This window comes from Topomyia yanbarensis, chromosome 2 (genome assembly GCF_030247195.1).
Source record: "Topomyia yanbarensis strain Yona2022 chromosome 2, ASM3024719v1, whole genome shotgun sequence".
NCBI classification, from domain to species: Eukaryota; Metazoa; Arthropoda; class Insecta; order Diptera; family Culicidae; genus Topomyia; species Topomyia yanbarensis.
The window spans coordinates 120,586,685-120,605,656 of record NC_080671.1 but is presented as its reverse complement, the minus strand read 5'-3'; the positions used below and the strand labels follow the sequence as shown (position 1 = coordinate 120,605,656).

General features: G+C 41.7%; 1 protein-coding gene across 2 annotated transcripts in view; it reads left to right on the top strand.

The window, feature by feature from the left end:
• The window catches only part of LOC131679641 (zinc finger protein chinmo), a 253,741-nt gene extending 243,145 nt beyond the window's left edge, over window positions 1–10,596 (top strand). For both annotated transcript variants that reach the window (XM_058960373.1, XM_058960371.1), the window contains exons 4-8: window positions 33–253; window positions 323–798; window positions 9,218–9,362; window positions 9,431–9,635; window positions 9,700–10,596. In XM_058960373.1, coding sequence (XP_058816356.1) covers window positions 33–253; window positions 323–798; window positions 9,218–9,362; window positions 9,431–9,635; window positions 9,700–9,920 — 1,268 coding nt within the window. In that variant the 3' untranslated portion in view covers window positions 9,921–10,596. The remainder of the gene's footprint in view (window positions 1–32; window positions 254–322; window positions 799–9,217; window positions 9,363–9,430; window positions 9,636–9,699) is intronic.
• The last annotated feature ends 8,376 nt before the right edge of the window (window positions 10,597–18,972 follow it).

The following is an 18,972-nucleotide window of genomic DNA, read 5'->3' as shown; positions in this document are numbered from 1 at the left end:
ATTAATATTTGTTTCTCCCTCTTTCTCCCCAGGAACAATCTTCAACGCTCACAAAGTCATCCTAGCGGCTTGCTCGAAAAACTTTGCCGATCTGTTCGAGCGAGCTCCGGTTGGCACGGGACAGATATGTGTGATGCTGGAGGCCACCTCGGCCGACAACATGCACGCTCTGCTCGAGTTTATGTACAAAGGCGAAGTGCACGTGTCACAGAAAGCGCTGGAAAGCTTTCTGAAGGCAGCTGAGAATTTGCAGGTCAGTTTGGGACTTTAGGGTTAATTTGTGTCCGTGTGTGTATTCTAATTTCTATTTCCTGCCCGGTAGGTCAAAGGTCTCACGACAGAGCACGGTAAATTCGCGAGCGCCAATGCTGCCCAGCCGCAAACGCCCAACAACCTGCCATCGCCTGCCGCTCGCCGGCAGCAACGAAACTCTCTGTCGGCTTCGCTCGAGTCCATCAATCGGGTCGTCAAAAATGAATCGTTAGCCGGAAGTGGAGGAGGAGGAGGAGGAGGTGTAACAGGTGGCGGAAGTACAACGCCAAATTTCTCATCCTACCTCCAACCGTCGTATCTGCCGCAACCGTATGAAAGCTCCCGCAAACGTTCGATCCGCAGTCCGTTCTACGAACATCAGGAAGCGACCAGGGGTAGCGTGCTCCGGGATGGCAAGGCAAGCGTTGGTAATGACAGTCCTGTGAGCGGCAGCAAAAACTATCGTCCCTCGAGCAGTGGATCATCGGCAGCACCGACGGAGGCGGACACGGTACACACGGATCGGGATTCACCGCAGCAGTCAAAGTGAGTGTGGGCTTGGATTTGCTATGACGGGGGCCCTTTGCGATTGTCCTGGGTTTTTACTTGTCAGATCTGGCTACCCTAATAAGGCAGGTTTTGGCTGTTTTAGGCTATGGGGAGTGATATGGACAAGAATGTAACATCGGAAGGTTAAAAGTGGGTCTCGTATTGGACGTTTTTGGAAAACTCAGACTTGGCGCGGAATAAAAAAGATGATACTGTTGTTCCGATTATCTAGGTTATGATCTTATTGAAATGCGATCATCATTCTTGTGATTCATGCACAACAGACTTTGATGTTCTCTCCAACGTTTCGACTATATTTCTAGTCTTTTTCAGGGATTGGACCTTATTCAATCCTTGAAAAGGACTAGAAAACATAAAGTCAATCAAATGTTCTGGCTAAATCACAAGACTGATGACCGCATTTCAATACGAATATGTGTGGGTAATGTTTGGGACATACCCGGCGCATCGGACAAGCCAAAACGTGGACATAATTCACTAGAGCCCAAACCATTGACTATATTCACAGGGTGTCTTTGGAGATATTATTCGTATGCATATTCCCGACCACCAGAAAAAAATTAAATTAGACATGGCTTCCTATGATCGAACTAAAAAAAACTTTATACTGACAAGATTGAAAGGTGGTGTCTTCGATAAAGTTTCAGAAATGCTCATTGTTACGGAGGATCGCACCAGTCCGTCTAGTACCCCCTTGATGAATGAGAGTGCGGCGCGTTGAGTTTAGGATCGACACGTGCTCTCGGACGGATCTTATCGGTAGTGCGAGAACGAGAATTGTAAAAAGGATTTTGACAGACCGAAACATTTGCATTTGATTTGTAGAGAATTAAATAATTTGATTAAAAGTGAATTTGAATTGTGAAACGACATGGAGTTCACCTTAATTTAAGCGAGAAGTATTGTGAGTAGAAGTAACGTTAATGATGAATTTATATTTACAGTAGTGTATTTTGGCCAGATATCTGAAAGTGAAAAATTTGTTACTAAAACCAATGTGAGTTTACTAAACTAATGCAAAGCAAAACAACTAAATTAATCAACACCTTTAGCTCTTAGCATATCTACCGGAACAACGGTGTATTGCTAAAAAGACCCCGAAAATTCCCCCAACAAACTAAGAGATTATTCAAGATGCCAAACAAGCGGAGTAAGAAAACCCTCTACCAGGTGTATGTCGAAGCGGACACAGACAGAATGGACACCACGAATCGTTTTGTAACTACAGAGGCGTAGGTGTCAACGACAGCATCGTAGAGCCAGACCGTGCTTTTACATGTTCCACATGCCAACGGTCATCATCGACGATACCCGTGTGAAGGCCTAATAGTGGTACAAGTTCTGTAAAGACCGCTGCAAGTGCCCGACCTATTCAACTGCAGATGGAAAAGCTGAAAGCACAGGCGGTTGAGTGTTAAGCGTGACCGCCACTCATCCAGTGGGTTCGGGCTCAATCCCAGACGAGGTCGTTGAGATTTTCTGAGGTGAAAAAATCTGTGGTCACGTCTTCATTCGGAAGGCAAGTGCAGCCGTTGCTCCCGTTTCATGTGTTCAGGGGTCGATATCTGTGGTTCAGGTAATGGAGACACCTCTCTGGCGTCGATGTTTGGCAATCGAATTGGAAATAGTTCGAAGAAAAATAACCAGAACAAAATAAGGTATTTCCCTGGACGATACAGCAGTACAGTCTTCGTTAGTGGGTCTCATTGGTTGAAGTTCTGGGACCGTTGTGCAAGCATATGTCACTAGCTAGCTGAATCCATCCCAGATAGTGTTAGAACTCGTCATACCGATTATCAGTGATAGGCAGTTAGCTACGCAGGTATACAGATCTTTCCCTCTCACGCTGACCAGGGTCAGAGTATTAAGATCAAGAGCCGCATCCGAACCTCTTAGCCGGTTAATTAGAGCCGGTTCCAGTGCAATCCGCAGAATATCCGATGCCGAGGTCAGAATTCGAACCGTCACCCTTTTTAGGGCAATCTAGAGTACCTTCATCGCAGAGGTCCGGTGGTTAATCGTTGCCGGCACCAACACCTCATTTCTTACCAGGTTTTGGAACCCCATCAATGCCAAAGGTACCGACGTTGTACCAGGGCGGACAACTGGGTTAGAGCGCAAATTCGTTGGATGAACTTCCTTGGTTACCTTATCATGGTAGACTGAATCCGCAGCAGCTCGCTAACAGGTAGGTAATCTTCAAAGAGCTTTCTACTTTTTTTTGGGAAATACAGAGGACTGGCCTCTGTTGTCAACACGACGGAAGCGTGCGGATATTGCGATGCAGAGCCAGATTGCAGTGGTGTTTGAATGGAAACGCGTTTGAAGCAGTACGAAGTCGTTTACTGCTACCGGCTGCTCTGTCACATGTTATTGCCCGAAGCTATTAATCCACACGTTGCTGCAAAAAAGACTTCACATGAACATCTACAACTTTGTACCTGTGTACAAAATTTCGTGCACGCGTTCAATCTAAAACATGCTTCGTCTCGATGTACAGGTTCACCTCGAACATCAAACCTAATCGAACGATGTATAAACTCTAGTGCAAACATCCTTGTACGTACACCGGGTGCGTACACGAGAACGATTCGCAAAAGGCAAAGTCAACGCTAATGATGACGAGAGTGAGGATTTTTGGTGCCAGGAACGTATGTCTACGCACACCGTGTACGTACATGGTGTTCGGTTGTGCAGGCGAACATACGTGTACGTTTTGACACGAAATAGCGTGTTTGAGTTCGTACACGAAGTGTGGGTTTAACATGAGAACAGAACCAGAGCGAACATTGTGTGCGATGTTCATTTGGGAAGACTGCTGCAAAAGATGCGCAACGTTCCAGGAACGAAGCAAAACTGACTCGACACATTTATTGGATACGAATTGGTCGTGCGATCACCTGGAAGCCGGTGCTCATGAGACGTATTTGAACAATCCAATGCTGTTGTCCGAGCTAGTGGACAATCTAATCTAGTGACCAAGAAGCTTGATTGGTCATTGTACAAAGAAAAGGTCAGAGAGGTGAACATTCGATCATTTCCCGGTACATGGCAAATGATGTGACACCGTACTACGACCCGATACAGCTGCAACAACTGTCGCGACCTACAAAGCTAAATAATGAAGACGCATCCAGCATGTCTAGTTTGCGAAGATCCAAAGCATTGAAGTGAAAAACTGTGATATACTTGCCAAAAAGATGTATAAACGCTGGAAGACCATTCATGAGCTCATGGAAAGCGATCGTGCCGAATTCGTACGGAGTGTGAGATCGACGAATTCCAGCGTCGACATCATTCCCTGCTACACTCAAAGCAAAAGCAGAGTGAACTTGAGTCAAAACAGGAGAATCTCGAGCCCAAATCGTGTGGACTTACTCGTTCTTGGATGACGGGTCATCATGGACGTTACTCAACGAAGAGATTGCGATACACTTGGGTGACAAAAGAGATTCCCTCCCACTGCGTCTGCATTGGACGGCTAACATGAAGCACATCAACAGCGACGCTTAGCGAACTTTGTTGAAGATTCGTGGAGAAGCCAATGGTGAAAAGTTAATACTGAATGATTTGCGCACAATGGATAAGTTGGACTTATCCCGGCAATCTCTGCGATACACGGATTCGGTTGATCCGTTCCCGTATTTGAAAGGTCTTCCGGTCAAAGAATACGAGAACGCATTGGCCTGCATTCTTATCGGTAACGACAATGCTCACGTGACTGCCACGCACAAGATACGTGAGGACCAGTCTGGATAACCGATTGCGGCGAATTCGTAGCTCGGGTTGACTGTGACGGGAAACAATGCAAATTTGTGGATCGTGCAGACAGCTTCCATATCTAAGTGGGTCAGGATGATCGTTCACTGCATGATCTTATCTCGTTCAAGAGTTCTTCTCGGTGGAAAGTATGGGTCCCGGATCTCCGAAAGTACAACGTGTAAAATTACGAAGCGTGTTGGTCAACGATTCAAGACGGGACTGCTGTAACGATATGACTGTTTCGAGTTCTCTGATAACTATCCGAGATGGCTGTTGATTGTAGATCTTGGAGCGACGTCCCAGTGATTCGCAAGGGTGTTGTGAGGCAGCTTTCCGAATTCCAGGCGAAGGTGTACAAGTCCATCCATAGGGCGACCCCAGAGGAACTGGAGGAGGCAAGTCCCCGACGGACTTGGTATCTTTCATTAGGTGTCGTTCTAAATCCGAAGAAACCATGGTTCGTTAACACTATGCTATTGAAAGGACCGGATCTTCTGAATTCTCTTTTGGTAGTGCTCTTCGGATTCCGGGAAAGACGAGTGGCTCTTTACGCTGATTTAAAAGAGATGCACCACCAAGTTAAAATTCAACGGGACCGTCATGTACAACAGATGCTGTGGCGGATGATCCAAGTATGGAACCTACAGTGTATTTGATAGATGTCGCCACATTTGCAACCGCGTGTTCACTATGCTCGACACAAAACGTGCAAAACCGGAATGCTGATGATCATGCTTAAAAGTTCCGAGCAGCTGCTGATGCCATAATCCGGAAACAATGTGTCGTCGATTCTATTGACAGTGCGGATAGTGTAGAGGAAGCGGTAAAAATAACGTTGGAAGTTAGACACGTCCATGCCCTTGGTGGATTTCACCAGCTAAACTGGTTGTCAAACTCCAAAGAGGTTCTGGCACGGGACGGGGAAGACGACCCAGTTACCGAGAATGGATACAGCTGGACAAAAATTGCTACATGAAACGGGTTCTTCGAATGTACTGGTAGCCAGAAGAAGACGTCTTTACGCTCTCAACGACACTAGCGATTGAGAAGGCTCACCCTATGAAGCAACCGGCATTGCAGGTCGTGATGAACCCGTTTGACCCAGCAGGACTACTGTGTTTCCTTCTTGTTCATGGGAAGATCTTGAATCAAGAGCTATGGAGAACCAAAAACCGGATGGGATCTACAGATTCCGTTGATATTGAACGAGAAATGGACACGGTGGACCGGCTTGTTCCGACATTTGAACTAGATACGCATTCCTCGCTGCTACTTTCTGAACATTCGATCAAGGAGGTTGAGAATAAAGCGTTCGCGTGCGTAGTTTATGGTCGTGCAGGGTTTTCAGGCGGCGTGATGCGTGATATGGGTCTGGGTTCAATCCCAGCCGAGATTGTTTAGATTTCCAGAGGTAAACAAATCTGTGGTCATGTCTTCCTTCGGAAGGAAAGCAAAGTCATTGGGCCCGGTCCATGTGTTGATGGGTCGATATCAAGGGTTCAGATAATGGAGTCATCTCTCTGGCATCGCACTCGAAGCGGGAATAGGTCGACAAACAATAACCAGAACAGAGGAAGGTATTTCCCTAAACGATACGATAGGCAGCTCCTTTGAAGACACTTTCTATTCCGGAAGGCTGGAAATGAATGAAGCTGTAATCGGAGTTTAACTGCGCAAAGCTATCATCAACGGACACACGCTTAAATTCGACAAGACGGTCATGTGGACCGACTCTAAAACTGTATTAGCGCGGATAAATGCGTACCATCGAATGTATCAGCAGTTAGTTGGATGTCGAGCTGGCGACATATTGTCGAAGCTGGGCGCGGCCAGGGGGCGGTACGTACCGAATAAGATAAATCCCGTAGATTTGGCTACCAAATGGAAAGTGCGAGGACCCTGCTTCTCGGCGGATTGTCCGTGATTCGGTAAGCTTTTCCTGCGGGAACACAGTGGCCGTCGGGAATCCTGTCGAGGAGACGACCGACGAAGAATTGCGGCCAAGTGTGGTATAAGGTGAAGCAATTTTGAAGTCCGTCTGGAAGCGTTTCTCCAACTGGACACTAGTTCTCCGATATCGGAGGATTCTTCATTGGAGATCTAAAAACATATCTCCATCAGCTGGGCCTATCACGCAGCAAGAGGTGGCACTTGCCGATGCGTGCCGATTGGTTTGTCGACTGGTTCGAAGCGAAATGTATCCCAATGAGGTTGCTACCCTGAAGATAGGCAAATATCATAATAAGATAAGGTGACAGAAGAAAATGTAGAGGACTAACACAATATGGAAACTGTCATCATACATGGACAAAGCTAAAGTTATCCGTTCTGATTCCAGAGTCCTCGAAGCCTCGTTTACGTCGTACGATACCCGATTTCCGATAATTCTTCCAGACGAGCAGTTAGTTACCTACATACTGCTGGAACGGTATACAAGGGGGCTCTTTCTGTCGTCATTGAGGTGAGGCAGCGCTTCTACGTGTCTGTGTTGTGGCAATAGTACACAAGATGGCGAGGGAGTGTATGCTGATCACGGTGAAAAAGTAGTTCCTGCGATCCCACGAATGGCTCCGCTTTCGCCGGGCAGAATGAAGTCCTTTGATCGTCCGCTCTCCTACATGGGAATTGACTACTTTGGACTAATCGCTGTTCGAGTCAACCGCAGCATCGTAAAGAGATGGATCGCATGGTTCACGTGGCTCCCAACCCGTGTAGTTCATCTAGGTTGTACACACTCTGATGACGGAATATGCCTATTTATCGGATGTAGAGGTTCTCAGGGGGAAATACATAGCTATCAAGGAACGAACTTTGTTGGGGCAAACAACAAGCTGCGCAGGACGATAACCGCCATAGACGGACAGCTTGAAGAATCTTTTACCAATACGGATACTCGGTGGTTGTTCAACCTACCTGAGTCGTCTCACATGGGAGGTGTTTGGGAGCAGTTGGTGAGGTCGGTAAAGTAGCGCTGGCGGCGATGGGTACGTCTAGGATTCTAAACGAAGAGACAATGGCTACTGTTGTGGTCGAAGCAGAAAGCGTCGTCAACTCCAGACCGTCAACTTTAATTTCTTGAGAGGCGGAGCAGCAAGAGGTGTTGACACAACACTTTTCTTTTGTCGAGTTCACGTGGAGTAGTGCAGCCGCCGGCCGAAGAGACAAACGGAACCTAAGTTGACGTGCAGAGGAGATTGGCAGCTTTGCGAAGCCATGTTAAACCAGTTCTGGAGGAGATGGGTACGAGTGTATCTCTCAACTACATGTATTGCTCGCAGAAATGCTTTTTTCATTGTCTAGACTAACTAGAACAAAGGTAAAAGCAGATATGAACCATGGCACTCTAGAGCTCTATGAATAGGGTAAGCTTGCTTTTTCATGTTTTATTTACTTTTTCCGCATAAAAATCGGCCAAAACATATTGGTATGGTATATTCAACACTTTATGAATCGACAACCTTTAGTCCTATAAGTTCTTCAGCAAGTCTATTACGAGCAGTACTAAAACTTTGTCGAAGATACTATTTTTCTATCTTATCAGCAAGGATGCAAAATGCCTACCTTTTCCACGGCTGTAATTTTTCTGCCTACATTCTCATTTCTCTCTCGATGCTGCTGTCATTCGCTAGTGCAGGACGCCTAGCGCTGTACGGCTGCCTGTGTGTAAAGCAGTAACATGACAGAAAACTACTGTCCCCAGTACAGCCACCAGACGCGAGCGGTACAGCTTCGCTTTCCTTATTTTACATTTTTTAATATTTTCAATCTTTTTAATATTTTTATTCAAAAATGACTACAATGAATGCGGCTCATTTACGCCACGGCCGGCATCAACGCTTTCGTGTGCGGGACTCTCCCTTTGACTATGCAGAGAAAAATGTACAAAGCGAGAGAACAAACTTTACTACGCCACACTCTCACCGAGCAGTCGGAGTACAGCAGCAAAACAAAAATGTATTCTACTACTGTACGGCAAAATGTACTCGGTTTGACTACTGTTCTGGCAAGAGCTGTAGTGATGCGTCGCTGTAGCGGGCTGTACGGCTTGTGCAAATGTAAATATATCGAAAAAAATGTAGTTTATCGGTACCGTTGGCATCCCTGCTTATCAGTATAAAAAGCTATTTTTAGTTCGATCGTAGTAAACTAAGCGACAAAAATTTAGTTTGCCTTCTCACCCCATCGTCTAACCGTGCATCAACGTGCTTCTGATTCGATTAGCGAACGATGAATAAAACAAAAAAATACATGTGATCCTTGTATAACTACACAATATTCGAGTAGGTCTCTTAGGTTCTCCATAATGACGGATTTGCCTGTCATTGGCTGGGAAATATCGATTTTCCGAAAGATTCTGCGTTGATTGTGGAAGTCATCCCGTAATTTAATGTAATATTGGTGCACACATTTCCAAGTAATTCCGTGGAGTGCAATGAAAACTATTAAAAAACTCTACCTGCTTGTTCCGAATTTTTTCTACTCCTATATTGAAAAGAAAGTCGTAGTCGCGATAACAACTTCAATTATAAACCTTTACAAAACCAACCAAACAAGCCATTCTCGGAAGTCTTAGAATGTAACCCTCGTTAACGATCCGTTAGACTTATCCATTCCGAATCCTATCTCTTTACAGCCGCTATGAAAACCACAGTCCTAGCACGACACATCACGGCAACGGAAATGGACCAGTCTCATCGAACACGCTGGAACGAGATGAACGAAGCGAGCGAGCGTTATCCGAAGACAAGCTAAAAACTGAGATCAGGGAAAGCAACGAGGTAGGTGTATCGTGTACCATTGTCCGTCAGTTATTTGATTTTTCATTCACTCATCGTGTCCGCTTCAGACTGGTGCTGAGGATCTTCGAGTGAAAATGGAAATACGACCGATTCAATCGCCCCTGACCTCGTCTGCACCGGCAACGCCAACGACACCGGTGGGATTCATAAACGTGAAAGGTGGGCTACCCGGTGGACTGGACGGATCGATGCCTTCGGTTGATGTGTTAACGATGCTGAGCGCTCAGCGGGCCGGTGTAACCGCCGCGGACGGTAAGTTGTTGTAGTTTGTAGGCACCCCTCGAAAGGTTAGTAATTTTGATTCCATGAACCGCAGGTTCCCTGCCGCCAGGTAAGAAGCTACAGTGCCATCTCTGTGATCGCCAGTACGGCTACGAGACGAATCTGCGTGCGCACATCCGCCAGCGACATCAGGGTATCCGCGTGCCATGTCCCTTCTGCAGTCGAACGTTCACTCGTAATAATACGGTCCGGCGGCACGTGGCGCGGGAACACAAACAGCAGGAACAGTACATGCAGAACCAGCTGCACAGCTAAGAAGTTGCCGCTGGCTGACAACTGTGACGGGACGCGTCGAACGTATGAATTAATTGCCAGCAGAACATCAGCCGTTAGAAAGAGAAAAAAAATAAGCTAACTCGCAAGCAAGCTAAAGCTAATCAAGTGATAGGGAAGGAAAGCTGAAATCCGAAATTTATTTCGCAAACAAACTCTGAAATAAACACCATTAACGAACTAGGCAGTACGACGTGTGTATAGAGGCACACGAGAAATTGGCACAGCTGAAACCGAAACAGCGAACCAGCGGGTGGTGATCAAAACAGCGCCCCCGCCATATTTTGAGATGTATTTCACGCTAGCCACTGAAAAGTGATACGAATGCTGGGAACTGAGAACCAGAATCCAGCCATAGTTTACCAATGTTACCGGATGCAAACTGATTGCAATATTTAAGTTCTTTTTTATTACCCTTAGCTTCTCCCGAAGTTTACTCCTTTTTCATCAAAGTTCCTCTTTTTTAAACAACTGTACTGAATTTCTTATTTTTGTGTGTTGGGCCTCTTCCGCGAACTAGCTGGAGGGCTCACAGCATTCTTTCAATATTTAAATGCGAAAGATAAACTTAATCACCACAAGTGTCATTATTTAATAATTTTAAAGAGGATAAATCATAGTTGAAGTATAACAATTCACAAACGTAACTGATACAAGATATTTGAAGTTTCATTTTTTGTGCAAGTGAACTACACAGATTTATATCAATGAACGATAGTTTTCTCACACAACACACGTTAAAAGTAACTAAAAGTAATAGAAGAGAAATAAATTATGAATATGAATATACAAAGTACCTGCTGATAATAAGGAATCATAGTTTAATGAGATATATTTAAATATAAATATACGGATAAATATTTAAATATATTGTAACATAAGTGCGGTTGCAGTAAACAGAGGACTCAAGTTGAACAGCACTACTTGCTAAACAAAAGACATTTCAATTATTCACTGGCGATAGAGGAGACAGCAACTATAAGCATAGCGCAAATACTAGATCTGTACAAAGAGAAAAGAATAAACAAAAACACATACACACCAAGAACAGCAAAGCAAACAGCAGAAAATGGTTTATTTTCTACAGTTTATTTTGTCTAACAGTTAAGCAGCACGAGAAGAATCGTAACTTTTTGAAACACTGCTAAAATAGTATAAAACTGGGTGCCTATTAAGAGAAACTACTACTACTTACCTACTACAGTTGCTGAAGCTATTACTACTACAACCGCTGCTCTGTTACCGCATAATAGAGCGTACAAGATAGTGAAATCAATAGAACAAGTTACTTGTTACATTCGATTGATCTCAGTTTAGGAACTCTTTAACATATATAGAAACAATAGAACATCAATTTTAATCACCCCGTTTGTAGAAGCAAGCAATGTTACATTTTGCCTCGCTACCAAACTGACAGCATTTCCCACTCTAGACGCGAATCGCGTCTGCCTCGGATCCCCCAATGCTGTCAGTTGTATCAATTTTTCCCCACCCACGTTTTTTGTTCTGGCTTTCAATCCTCCTACTAGTATGACCCTTACATAACTTTCGGCGCAAAATACATCTCAAAATTTGCAGGCAAACTGTTCGAAGGTGATCGTGCGCGTTTTTCTCTCGGAAACGGAACAGGAAAACGTGCGCGGTGCCAGTTTTATTTTTCCTTCGCCAGCGGGCGATAGAATCCAAACGAAACAAACCGAAAGGGATTTTTGTTTTTTTCCCGAGTTTTTGTTTGCCTATCCGAGCAGCAAGCAAGCATAACAGAGAATCAAATCAAAACTAATGTGCTCATATTAATGTATAAGTTGGAAACAGAAAGAGAGAAAAAAAAATCGAGGAAAGAGAATAGAGGTCCCGATTGGATCTGATCTCTAGGAAACAGGACGAGCAGAAAAAAAGGTTCAAACGCAAGCAATTGGATTGAGGGAGAATCTGATTGAAGGTTGCATTTGGAGTTACGCATTTTTTCCGTTACATGTGTTTTCTTTTTTCTGTTAAAACGCATCAACCGAAGTTACCTATAGCGAGACAGCAAGATTTTTATTTGCGCTACAAAGATGCTAAAATACACGGTTCTTTTTTACGTTGATAATCATGTAAGTAGTAGGAAGTTTACATTTAGTGTCAGCTATACGATACCAGAACGCAATATTACGCTCGAAGCTTGGGGTAAGCCAGGCTTTCGGCACCGTTGTAGAATTTTACAGTACAGATTAATCAAGAGCTATTTAATTTATTTAAGCCATATTTATTTGTTCTTTTTTCCATGCGAAACCGTTTTAGCGAGCATTGTTAACTCCAGGCAAAGCTTCCATCTAGCTAAATTTTTCAAAACAAAGTTTCAATGCGAACGAAAAATAACGAAACGGGAATGGATATGAGTTGTTCATAGTTAAACAGATACAAAATAGGTGAAATGAAACAATAATAGTGATATTTAACGGTAAAAAGTGTACCCTTATTGAAACAGACTCAACATTACATAACGAGTGGTCCGTTGGGACCCAATAATAGCAGGAATACAAACGAATTCTACACTACAAGGAAGAAATTTTTTTTTAGTTCTGTTCATAATATGCCAGGGCTCTTGTCAGCTGAGAACGGAAATTTTGGCCGGCAAGGTTTCTGGCCTGTTGAGGAACATTCCCCCAGAAATGCAACAGTTTATTTTGGAAACTGCCATTATGTAAACTCCGAATACCTCTTTTTCACGTATTTTTGCGTTATTGTTTTAGGGGCCATGCATAAATGACGTAGCATTTTGGGGGGTAGGGAGGGTATACCAAATTTGTGACGAAGTGTGACGAGGGGGAGGGTAGGGTCAGAAGTTGTGTGACGTAACATTAAGTTTAAATCCCATTGTTTAGAGAAAACAAATTAAATGATCCTCGATTCCCAAGAGAAATAAATTGAAATTCAAACAAGTTGCTTTTGATACGGTTTTTCATGAGGTAAATTTTACGATTCGCGGAATCACAAGTTCTCAAAAATACGAAAAGATTTTGAATGCGGATTTAACTTGCTACATTAGTTAGCTTATGTTGATAACTAGTAGACTTAGTTTGGATTCAACCAAACAAAATTTAGTAATTTAGATGAACGTATGCTTCTTAGAATCATTGGCAGCTGCAGGATTGTGAACTGAGAGAACTTCTCTTAGTGCTCCCCTTGACATATACAATTCATAACAAAACTATCAACACTATATATTTATCATGAAATCTCGACAAACATATGATTACAGCTTAAAAGCCAACTGACAAAATTCTCTTTGAAGGGAAATTCCGGACAAACCGTTACTCGCCAATCACAGATGTTGGTAGTAAACAAAAGAGAAAAGTTTTCTCTTTTATTAACTGCTATGAACCATGTTTAGCCAGTAACGGTTTGTCCGGAATTTCCTTTCAAAGAGAGTTTTGACAGTTGGCTTTTAAGCCATAATCATACGTTTGTCGAGAACTGGGCTTATTTTGCACGCAATTTGGTGTTATAATGAAAATGTTGATGAAAGTCATGATGATGAAAACATTTTGAAAGGACATGTATTTAAAATAATTGAAAAACATATGTAATTTTTTTCATCTGCCGGCCGCTTGCATGGGACGAGGGGGGGGGGGGGGTAGGTAAATGCTACGTTATTTACGAGGGGGTGGTTAGAATTTTGTGACCAAATGCTACGAGGGGGGAGGGAGGGGTCGAAAATCGCTGAAAAAAAGCTACGTCATTTGTGTACGGCCCCTTATAAGTAACTAGAGAATCCATTTTCTTCCTTATAGTTTAGATTGACCCACAAGTCATAATCCAATAAGAAAACCATAAAAGAATGATGATCACTGAAATCAACTACCTCCATATATAGCAAGCAAACAAAACATAGTGAGAAAGCATTTAAAACACTTCTACTGCAATAGAGCCTTCGTTTTTTATCCACCAGCATTAACGAAGAAAACAATGCATTTTTTAAATAAAGGAATAAGTTCCATTCAGAAGGCAAAGTAGTGCGTTTCGAATTTTTAATCGGTTGGAGATTTTTGTGCGGAACGACACTTCAGAAGCAGGACATAATAATTTAAAGTTTAACGTGTTTGCAGTAAAACAGCACATCCACAGATGGGAAACATCCAAATTATCGGTTTAGGAGAGCAGATAGAGAAAAGTTTCGGATTCAAAAATAAAAAAAAATCAGCAAAGCGAGAAAAAACATCAACTTTCGGGCAGAGTGAAAAGTAATAACAATTTCGGACGGATCTAAAAAATAATAACACAGACGAGGATTTTCAGGCCGCGGTATCTAAAAAAAAGAAATGGCGAGAGTAACAATATGTTTAGACGAGAACTATGAGCAAAAAAAAACAAGCGAGAGAATCAAGTGCGAGCACTTTAAAAATTTAATTATTAGGGACAGGAAGAGAAGAACAGCGAATCGAGAAAGAGGTGTTCCATTTTTTTGCGAGGGAAAGGCTTAAAAATCGTGAGATGGCTCACCATCCATAATCTTGTGTAAATAGCGATAGTTTCTGCGATAAGGTGAAAGAACATGTAAGCAAGCAAACACATATTAATGGTCATAACCAAACGGTAGAGCGGAATGGAGCACTAGAATCGTAAAGGAAGAAGAGCAACAATATACTGCAAATAAAAACAGTGAAGACAAAGCAAATAGAAGCTATAAAATAGCTTGAAAAATTGAAATTTAATAAAATTAAATTTGGAAAGAAAAGCGATGGAATGGATGTAGTGGAAGCAAAATTAAGCATAATCGTAACATGAAAATCTAATGTCTAGAGTGTAAAACTTTTCGATGATGAAAAATTAAGGTAACCATACCCTTTAGATTTAAAAATTACTGGATGAAACTATTAATATAACTTTGAGATAAACAAAAATAACTACTACTAAATCTTACTTAAAATTCAAAACAAAACAAAAATGTAAAGTGGTGACATACAGAAAGGACGGGCATGTAAATAGGGGTACTGAACAGAACAAAAATGCATATAACAAAAGTTTAGGCTAAATTCTGAGCATAAAAATTGAAATAGGTAAAAGTCAAAAGTTTGGAACCATCCCAATGAAAAACGAGGAGGAACTAGGCGAGTTTTAGTTTATTTTCGTTTGAACTCTCGTGTGAGAGAGAGAAAAGAAAAACACTCTTTTTGGCAAAACAAATCGTTTCGGCATCATAGTTAAGCTTAGTTAGAAATGTTTAGGCAAAAACGTTTTCAAAATTAATCCAATTTTTAAGCAAAATTCTAAATTGTAAAACAAATTTTCGTTGCTGTTTTTTGTTGGGCTAAATGAAAATTAAAAAGGAAAACGGAAAGCGAAGTCAAAATTATCAGATCTATTTGATTTGCGATGGAGAAGCAGTACGACAAAGGAAGAATTAGCGCGTGCAGTGTCACCAATTTACATTGTACTAAATAATCGTCAAAATTTACCAGCTGTAGTAACTAGTATTCTGGGACACGTTTCGGCAACTTTTCGATCTTGGTATATATTATTTTTTGGCATACAACTCATCCCACTAGTAGGCAGAAATGAGAGACTGGCATATTTCCTGCTGGGTTTTTAAATTACAATTTTTCAGCTACAGAATTTTGCATTCCCAGAAGCAAAAATAAAATCCGCTTCGGGGGGTGTCAAAAATAAAACATCCACACTTTAAGCCTTTTTTCGAGAAAGAAGAACGAAGATGAAGATTGTTTTAATTTCTTTTGTTGAGAATAGAATCGATTCTTTCGTTAAGTAGAATTTCGTTTTTCAGTTTCACTACTGTTACTTGTAAAACTTGCGTTAGAATGCAAAGTGAAAATCTATTTGCATAGAAGTGTAAAGTTTAGACATGTAAAAGAAGAAAAACTCAACTAGTCACACGTGCAACACACTCAGGTACAATAAAAAAAAAACAACTGTAAGCGTTTAACATTAAGGGAAAAAATTGCAAACAAAAAGCAAACAAAAAAACTTTAAACGAAAGGGTAACCCTTTTTAGAGATACATCTGTAACAAAGTTAATTACGATAACAGTAACTTTTAAGTTTAGTTTTTTCCAATGATTTAATTTCGTTTCGTGTCCAATGGTTTAAGTTGAATCGTGCAGGCTTGTTCTTTACTAGATAATATGTAAAACTAGCAAAGCACATAAAAGAAAAGAGAAAAAAATATAAAAAAAGAAAACCCATCTAAAAGAATAGTGAGGTAGCAAACTTATGATAAGATTCAAGCGAGGAAGGATATACTTAACTAACAAAAATACGTAAAAGGCCGATTTAACTTTTCCAGGTTAACTATGCAGTTGAAAATTGACATTCAAAATTGACGAAAAAACAAACAAACACAAAAACCAAACGGTAGATTTTGAATACACATTTTTTGCGGCAATTGTTTTTCGGAATACTGATTTTAGACATGCATTTTAAGAAATAGAATATGCTTAATCCGTGACAGTGCAAATGGTTTAGATGGATTACCCGTTCCCGTCGATCCACTTTATGCAACCAATTCGAATTGGCTGTTTCGTACAAGCTTGTATACAATAAACCTTTTGCTTCGAGATGTGCAATGTCACCACTCTGATTATTGGTCAGATGTCTGCCGAAACTGACAGCATTTCTGTTGTTCGGTTGAAATTGGTTGCATTATTTGACGGGGAAGCGACCTTTTTTGCATTGTAACTGATTTGGCAAAAAAAAAAACAAAAACAACATTGAAACACATTACAGGACTGCCCTCCGGTGCTACCGACTAGAAGAGGCTCTTCAAGCGGCGGTTTTTCCTAACCAATACACACAGTTTTTTTTCCAACAGAAGCTATAAAATCGAGGCTACCAATCGAATGGAATCGCCAAAGTGCACACAGAGAGGCTTGCAAATGCATTTTGTGCCAATATTGCCATTTGAAGGTGAACATTTCGGAGCACTGGTAGGCGGTCCTGATCGGTTAACTCGTACTATTGATGGTGGCATCCATTTGGCGTGCCCCAGTAACTAATATGCAATAAGCTAGTCTAATTTTGTTTGAAATATCCCCGCACCCATAAAACGGAGATGCTGTCTGCGCTATGGATGGGACACGGATCGTGGCTGACACGTGGCGACCGTAAACGGTTTGACAGGATGATCTGCAAAAACGCTATAGATTCAACCGAATACTGTTTACACTTGTAAGAATAACCAAATATCAAAGATTTATCACCAATTTAAAAGACTGCAGATTACTGTTACCTCATTTTTATGTATACACAAACAATAGCTTTTACTTAACTTAGGTTGTAACTGGATAAGGGCCAGCAAATGGTATCAACAATCTGTTTACAGCGCATCTATCAACTGTCAACCGGGGTCTCTGCTACTGATATGAATCGTGTTTTGTGGGTGTCTGTCGAATATGCAATAGATTTTATGGAACTGGCCACGGGAGGTGCTCGATCGTTGATGATATGAATAAATGGGTCTCTGTATCTAGGGAACTAAATGTGATGCCTACCAAGGCTTCTATTACTGGTAAAAAGAACGTTATGAACGATTTTTTATATTGATAATCGATACATCGTCTTTCTTATGGTCAAATCATTTATTTTTTCAATTAGTTTGCTGATCAAAAATAATGGTTTGATAAGCTGTTGTTTGAATTCAAAAATTCTTTCGGAACTGTTAAAAATGGCCATTTTAACTTCAAAATATAGCCCGTTATAAATCAGTTGGTTTTGAATTACACTTAGAGAAAAAAAACAAAGGTACATTTTTTATGACATATTTTTCCGTGTGATAATAGAATTTCGTTTGTGTTGACTAGAAATATTCTAGAAAGAGTGCAGCTTTGGATTCGGGTTAAGCTATCTAAAACGAATCCAATCGAACAACTGTCTATTTTTGCAGCATTGCCAAAAGTGCTGCTTTTTTCTCTCGGCAGCTCGCTTTCAAGAGATTTGTGGTTTTTATATGTAAGATAAAATATTCTGTCTTAATTTGAAACTCGGATGAGCAAGCTGGGGGTAGGTGAATAACGTATAGTTTTACATGCTCTTTGAGGTAAATTCAAGTTAGTTGTGTCGCTCCTTTTATGTGCATCTTGCGAGATGTAAATATTTTTGGGTGTAAAAATTCGCTCAATCTGCTCTCAAATCCATTGTATCGATTGATTTAATCTGTATAACAATTATTCTGTATGTAATTCGACTCATAGACGCTTGTAGTAAACTTCATAGGCGACAAAGATTGTGCTCCATTTAGTCTAGCTACCGTGGACGCTGCGCTCCTTTTTATCTTGTACCTGCCAAAGTGGAGGTGAAAGTCAAATTGATGCGATTATTATTTTTTTAATTCGTTTATTTGACACGGCTCATAGCGGTAGCTTAATCGGAGCCGTGGATCTTTTATATGTTTACAATACATGTAAAAATAAAAATACAAACAAGAATTATTGTAGTAACATTGGATCTCGTGCGCGTAACTTTTTATTGCGAGCGGAGACCTTCTTTCGCGAGGTCTGTTGGCAAACAGCGTCAGGAGGTCATTTAATTCTCTCACGGTTTTCACGTCCCTGTCGAAGTTGGCTTGGTGTCTGGGATCAGATGTTCTCTCTTGCTTCTTGCGCTTATTGTTGATCAGTGTAAATCCGTCGTCATTGTCACTACATTCGTTGCCGATGTTGCTTTTGGAATGCTGGATGATTCTTTTGCGGTTGTCATTATGGTCTGAACAGCTGCCACAAATTTGGTATTGAAAACTCTGTTTTAGGTTGGTTTACCGTAGATGAGTTGCCAATCGGCTGAAATGCATTTTCCTCTGCATTTTCCGCGCAAGGTAGTCCATGATAAGTTGTCTGATTATAATACTTTCACGCAGGAGTTTGCCCCTCATGGGCGCATAATTGTAGTTCCGTGAGCTTTGAGTTTTATTGTCAAGTAGAAGGGTATAAGCCTTCCAAGCCGCATCCTCACCACCAAAACGCCGTTAGGGGTACCCGGGAAGAAGTTTCTCCAAGTATCAGGTGTAACGGATTCTACCGTATTGCGACATGCATTTTGCC